Below are 15,357 nucleotides of genomic sequence, written 5' to 3'. Positions count from 1 at the left end.
ATGCTGTGGGAAGGAGTGAGGCAGGCGGCAGGGCCAGGGGCTCTGGGATGCTTCCTCACACGTGGCCTCAGCCGCTCCATTTGTCAGATGGGTCCAGGGAGGCCCAGAGGGAGTTCTGTCTGAGGCCACACACAGTGAACTGCAGGCAGGGATGGACAAGCCCCTGGGATTCCATACCCCTCATCCGTTCAACAGGTGTTTATTGTGTGTCAGGCACTAGGGGGGAAGGACAAGGTCTGCTTCCATTAGCTGGGGAGATGGACGGCAAGAGAACTCACCGAGACCCACCGAATGGAAGGCCAGGGTGTGTTATGAGAAGGTGCAGAGAATAGGACAGCCCAGGAGTGTGCATGTGTTCTGTGGGGTACAGGGCATTACAGTCTGCAGGAGGCTCAGGGGGGCCATACTGAGAAGGGGAGATGGAGCAAAGGCTAGAAGGAGGGGTGAGTGCAGCTGTGGGGTTCTCGGGGAATTGCTCCAGGCAGTGGGAACAGCATGACAAGCCTGGCCTGTGGATGGGGCAGCGAGGACCACGGAGGAGGAGCAGACAGGTGCTGGGGGAGCAGCCAGAGGTGAAGTGCTGGGGTCACAGTAGGGGGGTGGCTGGGCCACCAAAGGAAATGGCCTTCCCTGTCAGAGAGTGGGGAGCCTGTGGCCCATCCAGGGGTCTGACTGGCATTCTCAGAGGTGGACAGAGCTGGGCAGGAGGAAGTCCAGGGAAGGGAGGCCCGTCAGGCTCGATGACAACAGGCCTGGGCCAGTTCTGGCTGGGGGAGCCTACGGCTACCTCCACTGAGGGGGGCTTCCCCTGACTTTCCCAGGCCTCTCCTTCTCAGAGCCTCCACCTGGGTTAGGGTCCCAGGGGACCCTGATGTGCCAGCACAGGCTCCCCCCTGCCCTGCTGCCTGGGTGAACTCAGCAAACAGCAAGGGTAGACCCTGCCAGCAGGTGGTCAGGAGCCAGGGACCACCCGTTCCTAGCCCCTGCCCAGTCTGCCTCGCCTGGTATCCCAACACCTGGTTCCCCTCCATGAGCTGTTAGGGCTCCTGGGTGGTGGGTCAGCCCTCCCAAGTCCGTCTCCTTAAGACCAAGGGCCTGAGACAGCTCCGGCCCTGCCTGCCAGCCTCTGCCTCCAGTTTAGGAGCCTCTTTCCACAAAGAGGGTCCCCACAGGACAGCAGCCCCCAAGGTCACTGGCAATTCCTCTGCTTTGGGGAGGATTTGCCCAGTGGACTGGGGTAGACTGGAGGAGGGGAAGGGGGCCGCAGGGGGTCCCTGCAATCTCAAGCCTTGCTTGCACCCCAGGGTGCAGCCCCACACCAGCTGGGCCCTCCCCAAGGCCATCTAGCCCTCCTGCCCCCCTGGGGCTTGTTATTGCCAAGGCCCACAGCCACCCACAGTCTCCCTGGGCAAGATTGAGTTTCCCACAGGGAGGTCTGGGAGCCCTTCCTCCCTCACCCGCCCTCCGGGGAGAGTTGAGCCCTTGTGAATAATTCATGGTGCTTCACAGCAAGCCGGGAGCTCAGTGGGCAGAGCTGCAGCCTCCATACCTGCTGCCTGGGCCCCCCGAGTGTGCCCTGCGGCCCAGGGCAGCCCAAGCCTGTCCCCTCCCTGGCTCCCAGCCCTGGGGTCCCCAGCCTTGGGGAACAGGAGTCTTCACCCCTGAGACAGAGGCTAAGTGGGTACTGACTCCTAACTCCTCTGCTGGCAGGCCCCACCCCAATTCCCAGCCACCCCCTCCTGCCTACTTGGCAACCACACAAAAGCACCTCCTTATCAGCTGGGCTGTGGGAATGCAGCCCAAGTCCACTGTCCACCTCCCCGAGATTCATGGGGGCCATTGAGGGCTGGCGGATCATCAGCCTGCGCCATCTGGCTAAAGAGGCAGCCCTGGAGCCCAATCACAGTCAGCGCCTGGCATGGCGTAGGAGGGGTCAGGGTCCCCAAGGCCCCAACACCCGACAGGGTGTTGTAGCATGGCACCAGCCAGTCTTCCTGAGGCTGGGATTCCAGGTCCTCCTAGGCCCCAGGCTTCTCTGTGAGGAGGGGCCTCACCCCACCCCTCCCACCCGAGTTCCTCAGCAGCGGGTGGGCTTGGAGCCCTCTCAGTTCACATGGTTTGGGCTAAGTTGGCATTGCCATCAGCCTGGCTTTTTGGGGTCCCACTATATGTGACTGGGGAGGCAGGTGGGTGCAGGATGGAGACCATAGCCTGTCCCTCCCCTCTCAGGACCTCAGTGTCCCCTGTGATAAGCGAGCGTGGGACAGGAGCACTGAAATCACCACAGTGGGTTTAACAGATCAGCTCCACAGCCTCTGCCCGGAGAGTCCAATCCAGGGTCTGGCTCAAGCCCCGCAGGGCTGCCGATGGGTGCCAGGCCAGGAACCTACATTCAAGGACCTCGGGGCCCTTTATTCTGAATTCCACTGACTTTGACGTGATCCAAACCCTACCTTGTCCGAAAGCAGAGAATTCACGCCAAAGTGATGCCAAGTGGACCCCGGCAGGGGTGCCGCAAAGACTGGCCTGGCTTGCAAGGCACACTTTCTGGTCTCCCACCAACCAGTCCAGGGGCTGCCGCTGCAGCTACTCTGCCATGAGGCCATGGGGCCAGGCTGGCCTCCTGCCTGTGCCCTGGTGGTCAGTAACCCTGCAGGCGCATCGGGGAGTGGAGCCAGTGTTGGGACCAAGCCCCTCACCTCCTCGTGGCTGCTCTTCTCCTGAGGCTGGGTCCTCTGTGGCTGCTTATGTCCCAGGTGCCCACTTGGACTGACAAAGGAGGGTCAGAGCCCCCACCTGGCTGGTCCTCAGGGCCCCGGATGCCCCACTCCCTCACACAGGGACTGGGTAGCTTTCCTCCGGGACCCCTGCCTCACCCCAAGTCCACCTGAGGCCTGGTTCCCTCCCTACCCAAGACCCCCTGCTCTGCATTGAGTCCCAATCTTCCTGTACCCCCACCCCACCTTGGGGAGCTCCTAGCCCACTGCTTGGCTGTACTCTCAAACCAGCCACTCTGGTGGAGGGACCCAGGGGGTTTGGGACCCCCACCCTGTTGGTAGTGGGAATGGGCTGAGGGGTCGCAGGAAATGACAGGCTGATCTCCGGAGGCCTAGCCAGGGGGGCTGCAGGGCTAGGAGGCAGGGTGGGAGTCCGGACGGGCAGGCCCCGCCCTTCACTGTTTGTGGCTCCTCCTCCTTCTTGGCTACCAGTTTAGGAGACGCTCCTGTCTCTTCACCCCTCCTCTTCATTGAGAACAGCCTTGCAAACAGCCTAGGCTAGAGCTCAAGAGGGAGCCACCTGACCTCTGGCAGGTGGGTAAGCTTCCTGGAGGCATGTGACCTTGGTCTGCATGCCCAGCCTCCCAAGTGCAGTGGTTGGGAGCCTCTGCTTGCAGAGCTCAGGAGCAAGTGGCCGTGAGCAGCCTGCGGGGGGACACATTTCAGCTTGGGTAGGCGCTACCCCTGGCCTGGCCCTCTGGCCACTAGAATGGCCCAGGAGTAGTAATTCCTCTGGAATGCTGGAGGGGCACAGACTTTAGGCATTCCCCCAGAGCCCTGGCCCGTCCCACCCAGTGATCCCCCTGACGAGTGTCCTTACTCAGGGTGATGCCCAACGAGAAGCCTCAGGGAGGGGAAGTCTCCTTTGGCGGCGGCATAGTGGACAGGCAGGGCACCCGTGTCTGTGGCCACGGTGGGATCCCCACCGCCATGACGAAGCAGCCAGTCCACCACCTCGGGGTGGCCGAAGCGGGAAGCTAGATGTAGGACTGTGGCACCAGAATTGTCTTTGTCCTGTAGGAGGAGAGCCCATTAGTCTTAAAACCTTGTCCTGCCCCTCATCTCTGGCTCAGACTGCTTCCTGCATCCCAGGAGATCATGGGCCAGTTCTGTTCCCAGGCACCTGATTGGCCCTCTTTGAGCCCCAGTGCATAAGTGGCACCACCATGCCTTCCATGCTGGGCTTCCTGCAGGTCATGATGGTGAAGGGTCCCCACACAATAGACTTTTAGGACTTGCACCCTGTTGTCCCAGCAGGAACACCTGTCACCCAGGTGCTCAGAGAACAGCAGAAGGAGTGAGAGTGGCTGGGCCAGGAAGGCTGGGCTGTTGATGCTGCACCAGGTGGCATCAGGATTCCTTGTGCCCCACTTCTTCCCCTCCCCCGATGTCACACTGAAGCCACCTTTGGTGCAGAGAACTGCCCCTTCAGCAGATCCCCTGCTCCTGGCTGGAGGAGCATGCTGTGTTCTCGCCCTGTGGAGGAGGAAGCTTCTGGGTACTGGTGGGCAGAGACTGGGCAGTCAGCCACTGGTGGTAGGTGTGGGCTGGAGGTAGCCTCTGGGAGGGGCTTGGGCAAGACCCCTCTCCCAGGCACCCCAGAGCAGGCAGGCTGATGGTCTGGGCCCAGAAGTGCTAAATGCATTGTCCATGAACATCCAGGTGGGAGTGTCTGCTATGAGAGGGGGCTGGCAGATGCTGCTTTGGTGAGGGGCAAGGAGGAGAATCCCCAAGAACCCAGAAGTCTGCATGCAGAGGCTGCCCAGTTTGGGAGAGTGGGCATCAGTTCTAGAGCAGAACCAGCTCCCAAGCACATGGGACAACTCAGAGGTGGGCAGGGACCTGGGCAGGGGCACTGGGAAGGGTTGGGACAGAACTAAGAGATGGGCACAGTTTACAAGGATCAGGGAGGTGCGGCCCCTCTGGCCTTCTGCCCAGAGTGAAGGCGCTGTGCGGGCAGGTCTTGCAGAGGTGGCTTGAGGAGGTGAATCCCAGCAGCAGGAAAGCCTCTGAGGCTTGTGGAAGAAATGCAGAAGGAAAGGGGGCAGAGGGGATGGGCTAGGGACAGGACTGGTACGGAGCCATCAGGCTCAGGGTGGGGGCCAGCAGACTGGCTGTCCGGCTACAAGGAGGCAGGCAGGAAGGTGAGGCTGCGGCACAGCCCAGAGGAAGCTGAGGACACCACTGACTCCTCTGTGTGCTGGAATGCCCAGGGAGGACCGGAGGACTTGCCCAGTCCGTCCCCTGAGCCCAGGGGACAGGGCTGCTGGAGGTGCCCCACACAGGACCATGGTGACATGTGCCCTGAGCCCCAGCTCTTGAGAAAGTCCCCTGCTTCCCATCGGCCTCAGGGATTGTGTATCTGAGGCTCCAGGGGATCCTTTTGGCCCCAGTCTTCTGGGTGGAGGTGGCAGTATGGAGAGGACCCCAGCCCTATGGGCTCTGGCCTGCCCCTAAAGCTTGAGCAGCTATAGTGTGGTGGTGCTGTGGCTGGCACCCCAAAGCTGCTTATCTCTGTGGGCTGAGCAGGACCAGGGATCAAGGTCATCCTCCCCCAACCCATGTACTTCTGCCCCCATACCCAAGCCTGCTGGAGCTCGGGGCTGGGAGATTGATAAGCTGGGCACAAGGCCACCTGCTGCTCCACACCCTCTGCAGTGGCTGGGGAGGAATCCGGCCAAGGCTGGACACCAGGATCAGGGAGGCAGGCCACCTCCCCAAAGAAGGGTCATGGGCCGTGTGCCAGGAGCTCCTGATAACAGAGCTGGCCAGGGGATAAAGGGCTGGGCATCCTCCCAGGAAGGGTGGGACGGGAGGCCTTCCCATGCTGAGTGAAAATGGCGGGGGGGGATGGGGTCTGGCCATCCTTAGGACACAGCCAGCTCTGGGTCACCCCCGCCTCCTCTTTCTGCATCCAGTTAACCCAGTAGATTTGCTAGGTGGAAAACCAGTTCTGGTTCCTCCCTCCGTTGGCTTTTCCTCACAACCAGGATGTAACCCCAGCCTGCAAGACCCTCTAGGACCAGGTGCAGTGGCTTCGCCACCCTCAGCCCATTCTAAACACAGTCATCTCCTCGCTGTACCTGCACCAGGACAAGAATGCGTGCGCCTCGGGGCTTTGTAGTTCCTGTTCTTGGTGCTTAGAACTCTCTGATGGTCACCTGGTCATCTCATCAGCCTGGACCCCCTCAGAGGTCACTCACCCGCCCCAGCGGCCAGCCCCCTGGCTCGCCCAGCATGGCCCAGCAGATCCTAATGGTGACTGGTTTACTTTTAGCCTGTGGGTTCGCAATCCACTGTCCCCACGGACCGGCAGCTCCGGGACAGCTGGCACACACCCGAATCCCCACCCCTAGGACCCGGTGGGTATGCTGTTTGCAGCAGGAGTGAGCAGGAGAGCTGCACATTAGGGCCTGGGCTGCCTCCTCCTCCAGCCCAGGAGGGGCCTGGCTTATACCTACCTGGGGGCCCCCGAGTGAAACCAGGTGGGGTCTCAGGGAAGGAAGACTCAGGCTGGACTGGAGAAGCAACATGGAGCTGGGAGGCCAGAAGGTGCTGATGTCCCCGAGGGTCAGCTCAGGCCCTGGGGAGCCCCCACTTACCAGGCCCCACACTCTTCCCCTATGCCCTGGCCTTAGAGACATGGCCATCTCAACCTGGGGTGGGCTGAAGGACTTGGCCCGCACCCCCTCCAGACCTGGTCCTGGAGGACAGGGGCTTCTGATTCTGCTGCCCAAGCCCTTTGTGCCCCTCCCACCCGCCCGGACTCCCTGGACCATCACTTTGCTCCCCCTGCTTCAATGCTAGCCAAGTTAAGCTGGTTCTCTCCTGTGTCCCCCATTACCCAGGTGCTCTTCCGGGCAGCAGCCAGGGCTTGCCAGGGTATCTGCCCAGGCGCTCTCGACCAGGGAGCCTCCAAGCCTTCTGGAAGGAGCTCCCAAGCAAGCTCAGTTGGACAGCGTCCAACCCTACCCACCGTTAGGTCTGGGGGACCCTGGGCCAGAAATCTCTCGTGGAGGAGGCCCCAGGGGGCCGAGTGAGTGGACTGAACTCACCTGCACCGGGCAGCCGCCCTCGGAGAGAAGCCACTGCAGGCAGGAGAGGTGGCCGGTGGCGGCAGCGTCGTGGGCCGGCGTGGCGCCATTGCGCGCGCGGGCCGCGGCGGGCAGGGCGGCCTCCTCCACCAGGAAGCGCAGACAGTGCAGCTTGCCGGCGCGGGCGGCGTGGTGCACCAGCAGCGCGTCCAGCGGGTCGCGCAGCGAGGGCCCCAGCAGGCCGGCGGTGTGCAGGGACTTCAGCACATCCAGCTCGCCCTGCCGCGCCGCCTGCAGAGCCTGCTCCAGGGCCATGGTGCCGCCAGCGGCCCCGCGACCCGGTTCAGCGCGCTCCCCGCGGCGCCATGCACCTGTTCTCAGACACCTGGAGAGCCTGCGGCGGGGCCGTCGGGGCTGGTTTGTCGGGGAGGTGGAGCGGCTGCGGGCCGGCCTCTGCTCCGCTCTGCCTCGCCCGCTCCGCTCCGCCTCCGCCGCGCTCTGGGGCAGGGCCCCCGAGGCTCTGGGCTTAGGCCTGGGCCCGCCTCCGCCCCGCCCCCGCCCGGCGGGATGCAAGGCCGCGCGAGGGACGGACTCTGCGACAGAGGCAAGGGCGCCCAGGACCTTTTCCCAATTTACCTCGCGTAAAAATGGAGACCCCCGAGGGCGGCCAAAGTGATTTCAAATTCGAGAGCCTTCCAGGCGCTGGCGAGCAGAGCCCGGAGATGCATTCGTTCATCAACCCAGTGCCCACTATATGCGTTTCCAGGCGCTGGGGACACAAGCCAGCAAATGATTACTGCAATTCGCTAGTGACAAGAACAGGAAAATGGGGTGACAGGTAGTGAGTTGTACTGGCTCTGCTGTTGGTCTGGAAAAGGAGGTGGGGTGGGCTGGGAGTGAATGCTAAGGGGCATTCCAGGCAGAGAAGACTCAAGGGCAAAGGCCCTGTGGCAGGAACAGGCCTACAAGTCCCTGAGGAGCTCTGGATCTATGGCCCTGTGGGTGTGGTGGGTGCTGGGTCCTCAGCTCTCCTGGGTCCCTCCAGACCCCGAAAACTGTCCTCAGACTCTCCTGGAGGAAGGGAGGGGTAGGAGGGGAGGAGGAAAGTGCAGGAATCCCTGGTGCACTCAGGTCTCTGCATCTAGAGCCGCTGTTTGGGGTCAGGGGGGAGTCAGCTATGAGCTGGAGCCCCTAAGGCTGCCACATCAGAAGGGAAAGTGGGATGGGAGGGCGGGGGAGTGGGGAGATGTGCCAGAGCGGTCACCTGGAGAGCAGGGCCAGGACCCCCTCCCTGAGGGTGCAGGAAGGGCCTGGGAGGGCAGCAGGCCATGAAAGCAAACGTGGGCCAAGTCACCCTGCCAGCTCTGCTGGAGGCCTTCGTGGAAGCCGGGGGAGGCACAGCAGGCTGGACGGGAGTTAGAGCTGCCAGAGGTGGGGGCTGTGGAGCTGCGGGACCACAGTCAGCATGTCCGGCAGCCTTGAAACAGCCTGTGCCCTTCCTTTCCCACCCTTCCCCCGCCCTGCCCCCTGCCCCCCCACTGGAGCCCCATGAGGGCCTGGCCCTGGGCTGTTTCCTGCAGTGTCTAGCTGGGCCAGAGGTGCTGGAGGTGCTGTAGAGAGAAGCTGCTTCCAGGACCAGCGGGAGACTTAGTTCAGGACTGTCAGATACCATTTTCTGGGCCCCCCACCTTGTGGTGCCAAGCACAGTGGCCTCCCTTGCTCCAAGGTGCCCTCTTAAACCCAGGCTGCTGTGCTTGTGAGGCCAGGTGGGCTTCCAGCTGTTTCCACCTGGCCAGACTGGCCTTGCCTCCTTCATGGAACCTGTGGCTGCTAGGGTCTGGGACCTCAGCCCAGTAGCTTGTGGACAAGGGGAGGGAGAAGTCTTACCCCCGCAGTCTCCAGTGCTTCTGCAAGTTCTTGCTGCCTGCAGAACTGTCCCCCCTCTAGCTCTCCCAGGGGCTGCTGCATCCTGAGGCCTGCAGGTGGCAGGAGTGCTGAGGCAAAGTCACTACAATGGCCTGTTGTGGGGGCCCCTCCCCTGTGCCTCCTCCAAGATTAAAACTCTCTGCAATTCATGTACTTCACTTCCAGCGTGGCTGTCCTGGTCCTGAACACCTCATGTATCACATGGTTTTGTCATTTTGGGGGCCAGATTGCGGTGATGTGTAGCAGTAAGGAAGAAAAGACCCCCCTGAACTCCTACCCCTACCTATCAGGAGAGCTCCATAAACATCACATGTGAGCATCCATTCTTGGTGACAGTCTTCTCAGACTCCTTCCAGGACACCGCTCACACTCAGGCTGAGGTCCAGGCCTCCATCCTTTCTGGGCTCCACGGGATCCTCCCCAGCAGCTATACAGAGCCCATGCCAACAAGAACATGTTTGAGGAAGCCCGCTGCTTACCAGGCACTGGGCCGAACTTCCCCTGCATTTTAATCGCCATAGAGATGCTATGAGAGAGGTACAACCACTATCCCCATTTTACAGCTGCAGAAATGAAGGCACAGCAGGTTTTTGTGAACCTCTCTTGCCGAGGTGACACAGACCGGAAGGGACAAAGCTTACTCTGGTGGATACTGCCGTGCTCTTCTTCCTCCGCACCCAAAGTTCCTGCTGCCCAGAGCACCCCCACTCTTTCCCATCCTCCAGAGGTCAGCTCAGGGACACCCACCGCCACCACCACCACCGAGGAGACCTCTCTTATCCATCTGCTGGGCTCAGGCCATCTGCCCGCCCCAGGTATGTGGAAAGCACTTGTTCAGACCTCCCTTTCACCCCCCACCCCCTACAGGGACGGAGAGCAGTGTGGACCCTGGGACCCTAGGTGGCTCCAGCTTCCTTAAAACCTGCATCCCAATGCCCTGCCCACTCAGTTGTCTTATCCAGGTTTACCTGAATATAAACAACTACTTCCTCCAGGTGACCAGCAAAACCTCCAGAATCTTGGGTTTCAGGGAACCCAAGGATTTGGGGTAACTGGCACTGGAAAGGGAGTTTGCTCCCTCACTTTCCAGTGTCCAAGTGGTGGTCCACAGGCCTGGAGGGGGATGTCCCAGAAGGAACCTTCCCCACACCCTTCCCCCAGGAGCTAGTATTGAGGTCTCAGCAAGGACACAGATGTTGGTGCAGGGGGGCTTGTGGGCACAGAACTGAGTGAGCCAGTGTGTGTGGCTGGGGTTGGGGCAGGAGGGCATGAATGATCCACAAAGTCCTGTTCTGAGTCCTTAAATAATTAATTACCTTGAAGGGGGCTAGCATATAGGTACCCTGGGTTCAATGATGCCAGTGGGATAGGGCCTCAGGCACCCCCAGGCCCTGCCCAGCAAAATATGTTGAACAATTTGTTCTCATACTTAAGACTGGTATGGGGTTAATGGCGGTGAGGGCCAAAAGGCGCTTGGCATACAGCATGTACTCCGTAAATGATGTCCAGATGGTCCTTTGCGTGGCCAAGGACAAGTACGGGTGACCCTACCTCTCCCTCCCTGTGTTGCTCCGGGTCCCTTCCCGATGGGCGCGTTGGTCCTCGCAGGCCCTGTAGCACGCCACTGGGGGGCTTGGGGAGAGCGGTGGGAGTTGGGTGCGGAGGTGAAGATTGGGCGGCGGGCGTAGGAATAGGGCCGCTTCAGCACCCTGGACAGCGCGGGTCGGTTCCTCCACTCCTGGCTCCGCGGGTCCAGCCGCCCTTTGACGCGGAGCGGGGGTGGAGAGAGGCAGAGGGTGGCCCCGGCAGTCTGCAGTGCGGTCCGCTAGGCCGGCCGTTGCCCCGCCAGCCGTCTGGGGGCGGGCAGGCCCGAGCAGATGGACCGGGGACGCCCAGCCAGTTTGCTGCAGCAACGGCCGCGCGGCGCGGAGACGGCACGGGGGGCAGCTTGGGCCAGGCGGGTAGCGGGAGCCGGCACCCGGGGCCGCCCCGGAGCTGGAGCCAGTTGAATTGAAAATGACCTCTGTGGGCTCCTGGGATGCCTTAGTTTCCCCATTCAAACCAAGGACGGGAATCCATATGACCCTAACTCAGTGAGCCGCGGGGGAGTTCTATGGAGTCCTTGCAGTCCCGGACAGGCTGTCCAACTTCCCTTGTCCCGCCTGCGCCAGTCCCCGGCGGCTAGGCCCTGGGCAAGTTGAGACCTTTCACCAGGCCTCAGCTTCCCCTAAAGTCCGCAGAGCAACTGGTAGGACGAGTCCGTGCCCCTAGCGGAAACCCACGCGGGAGCTCCCCGAGGCCTGGGCCGTGGCAGTCCCGCCGCCGCGGGGTCCGCTGCCGGGTCGAAGGCGGGGCTCCGAACAGGCTGAGCGCGAACGACTGAGGAAGAGCAAGGACCCGGGGGCCCCACTCGCAGGGGCAGGGGAGCGATGGCTTCCACGGAGCCTACCCACCCTCCTGCGGGTGCTCAGGGGCGCCCCTCCCAGAGGGCACGCGAAGGCCTGGAGAGGGATCCCGCGGGCTCCGCGGTGCCCCTCCCACTGCCCCCAGTTGAGGAACAAAGGCGGAAGGTGGGACCTGCAGGGCGGGGTGCGGCAGGGCGGGGCGGCCGTTGTCGCCTCCTTAAAGCCGGGCTGCGGGCGAGGCGCGCACTCCTTCCGCGAAGCTGGGGCAGCGCGCCGGGCCTCCCCACGGGCCTCGGCCTCCGTTCCACGTCCGGGCTGGCGCCGGCCTCCCACGCGCGGGCCCGTGGCCGCGGCGCTTTACGGTCCAGCATGGGGCTGCCTCGCAGGGCGGGGCACCCGGCGGAGCTACGCAAGGTAGGAGCCGGGGACTGGGTGCTGGGACCGAGCGGCCCGGAGGGGGCCTGCGCTGTGACCCGCGTAACGGCACCTCCGCGCGCCCCATAGAGCCTGAAGCCCCTGCTGGAGAAGCGCCGCCGCGCGCGCATCAACGCGAGCCTCAGGCAGCTCAAGGGGCTCATCCTGCCGCTGCTGGGCAGGGAGGTGAGTGCTGGGCGCTCCGGGCCGGGGCGGGGCTGGGGGTGCGGCTCTGGGGCGCGGAACGAGGAGGGCGGGACGCGCCGGCGGGGTCTCCTTTGCGGCGCCCTGGGGCCAGGGTCTGTGCGGCTGGTGCTAAAGAGACCCCCTGCGGACCGCGGCGCGCCCGGCACCCGGCTCCGGGCAAGAGCGCGGTGCCCACCGCAGCCTGCCGGAGCTCTGCCTTGCGCGTCCGTTCCCTGCCTCTTTCCTTTGTGGCCGGGCGCAGAGCTCCCGCCACTCCAAGCTGGAGAAGGCGGACATCCTGGAAATGACCGTACGCTTCCTGCAGGAGCTGCCTGCGTCCTCCTGCCCCGCGGAAGCGCCCAGTGAGTGACCCGCCCCGCCCCGGCCCTGCCCCGCGCCCCACGCCTACCCGCCGCCTCACTAGCCTCTCGGTCCGCAGCGCCCTCCAACAGCTACCGAGATGGCTACCGCGCCTGTGTGGCGCGCCTGGCCCGCGTGCTGCCCGCCTACCGCATCCTGGAGCCCGCACTGAGCGCTCGCCTGCTGGAGCACCTGCGGCGGAGAGCGGTGGGCGCCACCTCCGAGGGCGGGCGCGCTGGGGCCTCCTGCGGCCCGCCCGCGCCCTCACCTCCGCCTGCTCCGGCGCCCTCGCCCGCTCCCTCGCCACCTGCGCCGGCCCGCAGCCCCGGCCTCTGGCGTCCCTGGTAGCTCCCTGGCCAGTCCACGGACCCTGCTGACTGACCCGGAGCACTGGGCAAACGAGGAAGCTCTTGGTGGCGGCTGCCGCTCTCACCACCAAGAACCCGCCCAGCACCCGCAGGCAGGGTGGCATCCGGATGTTCCTGATCTTTGTGGCAGACTGAAAGCCTTGGGGGCTCAGCTCAAGGAAATAAGGAGAGAGGCCCAGCCTTATCCCAGCTTGGGGGTGTTTGGGCTGGAGGAGAAAAGGCAGGTGGCTGCAGGGGGAGAAAGAAGCCCTCACCCTAGCTGGTGAAAATAGCTCTGGAACTGGGCCAGCCACAGCTGCTCATGCAGAACCCATGCCTGAGCCAGGTGCAGCCACCTACTGACTGGTCACTGCCTTCCCAGCCCTGCTTGGGCCTGTCTCCTTGCCAGCTCAGCTTGGGAACCTGTGGGCACACAGCAGCAAGGGCCTCTGCAGGCAGGGGAGCCATCACCTCCACCCTGGACTCTACTGCCCAAATTTTCCAGTTACAGGGACAGGATGCACCCAGGGCTCTGTGGCTGGGGGGACTTCATTAGGTGGTTTGGAGAAGGATTTATTTCCTTCAGCAGGTTAAGGGGCAGCAAACACCCTGCCTGTGTTTCTTGCAAACTGCTACCAGCTGCTTGTCAGGACTGGTTACTAGAAACAACTTGTTCTCAAGACTTTTCTTTCTCCCCCATGGAAGCCAGCAGAGCCTGCAATGACTCAGGCAGGGGCTTGATGGGGGGAGTCGGGGGAGGAGGTGGTGTCCTAATTCGGACTATGCCACAGAAACCCACGATGACCTAGGCACTGATCTGGGTGGCAGGATGTGGGGAAGCTCTGGGCATTCCTGAAGAAGCCAATGTTAAGACAATGGGGTGTGTCCCCTGCAAAGTGTGCTGTCCCACCCCTGCTCTGGGCCCAGCAGGTTGGACTGTAAGTTCTTGGAGGGCAGGGCTGGGGGCTGAGTGCACCTCTTTCCCCTAGGAACTCAGCACTTGAACGGCGTTCAATAAACACGGTGAGCTAACAAACAGCGAATGACTGGATGGCCGTGCATGAGCCCTGGACAGACTGGCTGCCCCAGCTGCCACCCCTGATCCCTCTCTGAATATCTGCTCTGCCCAAGCCAGTGCTCCCGGAGAACAAATGTGTGGGGCTATGGAGAGGAGGGAGGGCAGTTGCACTTGCTTTCGCCTGTTCCTGAGATAGCAGACTTGCTTTCTGGAGCAAGTGGAGAAGGAAGGGCTGGTGATGCTTCAGTCCACACCTATCACGTGAGCTCCAGCTTCCTCCTTGGGTCAGGGACTCCACCCCAGCATATTTGGCAGGTTCCTTGTCCCTAAAAATAACTTTTACTACAGGCTTGAACTTGTAAGAAGTGACCAACCAGAGACCCCTCTTCTCCTTTCCTACCCATCTGCCTTTTCTTGCTTCCCAGCTCCGTCTGGGTCCCCAACTCTGACTACCTTTGACCTGATCCCAATCTCGCAATAATACAGGAAGTCAGGGTGGGGAGGGCAGGCAGATAGGCTCATGACTCACAGGGTCAGGTGTTCTGGGGAACTTGAGCCAGGTGGCCATCCGGGCCCTAGCAGGGTGCTGAGTCATGCCAGGTGGGTGAGGTTCTGGGCCTTAGGTGTGAAACCCATTTCCCAGCAGGGGTGTACAAGAGCTGCCTAGAAGGTCTCAGCTGGTACTCTGGGCTCAGCTTATGAAACAGGGATGCCAGCATCCTCCACAGGGCACCTGTGCGCAGCTCCCCAGGTATTCCTGTGGGTAAGCACAAGGTACTGCCAGCCTTCCACATGTGGGAGGGAGGCTGCCTCACTCAGAGGGGCATTTCATGATCCTTAACAAGGCCCACATTGTGCCCCGTGGCCAGCTTCTACGATGGCTTCTCTGCTGCCATGGTCCCATGACTGAATCTAACTCTGTCTGGTTACCTCTCTTGGTTGGAGAAATGCCCCCATGTCATAAGCCAGTGGGTGAGATGATCTAATGGGCCAAGGACAGTAAGAGCACTGGAAGACTCAGGCTGGGGCCAGGCCCCCCCTGTCCTGGCCCCAGTTCATCTGGAGAGATAAATCTCATTTCTGTGAATGAGGATAAAGAGCAGTTGGCCAAGGAGGACCCCTCTAATAAACTCAAACTGCTCTGTTCTGCCTGTGAAGCCCAGGCTCTGTGGACGGGACTCTCACTGGTGTATCTGGAATAGGATCAAAATGAACATAGACTGTGGGGAAAGATCTGAAGCTCTGCAGAACCCTCCCCACCATGCTTTGGAATGACCACCCTGGAGATGGTGGTGGGGTAGGGGCGGCCTTCTGCTATCAATATGTAGCATTATTTACATCAATATTTACTTTTAGAAGCATGCCAGGTTGCTATAGATGTTCCAGAGGGGAACTGGCCCCTGGTGGTACTATTTCCCTAGGTTTTACACCTTGCCAGGCCCCTTACCAGTGTAGCTGTGCCTCCGGGCTGCTGAGTATGTGAGTGCCTGTGTGTGTGTGTGTCCCTGTGCAGCTGGGTGACCGCCCTGCAGAGAGCTGCCTGGGCATGCAATGTGGGGGAGGAGGCAGCCACCCACTGAGGGTTCCCAGTGAGCAACCAGTTTCACTGTGGGTTTTGAGAGGCCCTGGTAAAGCCCAGGCACTTAAAGCAGCTACAATAAAACTTTGAATGGTTTCAGGAGCGTGAGAAAGGCACTGAGGGCACAGACCTGTAGGGCACATGAGGTGTCTGATCACTTGAGGTCCACATGGGGGCAGTAGAGAGCAAGGGCCTAGTGGCTGGTCACAGGACCCACTTTGTCAGCCCTGGGACTGAAGTAGGGCAATTCCAAGCTGAATACGTGCCCATGGCGGGTTCTGATGTGGAGGGTGGGCCCGAGCGCCAGCTGC

The 15,357-nt window shown here is 61.9% G+C and overlaps 2 protein-coding genes across 13 annotated transcripts in view; one reads left to right on the top strand and one right to left on the bottom strand.

Moving 5' to 3' along the window:
* ESPN (espin) overlaps positions 1 to 8,000 on the bottom strand; it is a 29,339-nt gene extending 21,339 nt beyond the window's left edge. For 4 of the 11 annotated variants that reach the window (XM_073233110.1, XM_073233111.1, XM_036999626.2 and 1 more), the window contains exons 1-2: positions 6,833 to 7,335; positions 3,598 to 3,791 (exon numbers count right to left, since the gene is read on the bottom strand). In XM_073233110.1, coding sequence (XP_073089211.1) covers positions 3,598 to 3,791; positions 6,833 to 7,126 — 488 coding nt within the window. In that variant the 5' untranslated portion in view covers positions 7,127 to 7,335. Of the gene's footprint in view, positions 1 to 3,597; positions 3,792 to 6,832 lie in introns of all 11 variants that reach the window. The other 7 variants (XM_073233106.1, XM_073233107.1, XM_036999623.2 and 4 more) reach the window with 5 other exon arrangements.
* Positions 8,001 to 11,403: 3,403 nt separating this feature from the next.
* Positions 11,404 to 13,487, top strand: HES2 (hes family bHLH transcription factor 2). 2 transcript variants are annotated; one of them, XM_036999647.2, is made up of 4 exons: positions 11,404 to 11,556; positions 11,647 to 11,742; positions 12,068 to 12,104; positions 12,182 to 13,487. In XM_036999647.2, exons 1-4 carry the CDS (start codon positions 11,512 to 11,514, stop codon positions 12,448 to 12,450), a joined length of 447 nt encoding a protein of 148 aa, XP_036855542.2. In that variant the 5' UTR covers positions 11,404 to 11,511; the 3' UTR covers positions 12,451 to 13,487. The 2 variants fall into 2 exon arrangements, with proteins under 2 accessions (XP_036855542.2, XP_036855541.2); XM_036999646.2 differs by having other exon boundaries at positions 12,005 to 12,104.
* Positions 13,488 to 15,357: the final 1,870 nt, after the last annotated feature.

The sequence above is a fragment of the Manis javanica genome, chromosome 4 (genome assembly GCF_040802235.1).
Source record: "Manis javanica isolate MJ-LG chromosome 4, MJ_LKY, whole genome shotgun sequence".
In the NCBI taxonomy this organism is placed as follows: Eukaryota; Metazoa; Chordata; class Mammalia; order Pholidota; family Manidae; genus Manis; species Manis javanica.
The sequence above is the reverse complement of the archived record's forward strand: the minus strand, read 5'-3'. Positions and strand labels throughout refer to the sequence as shown.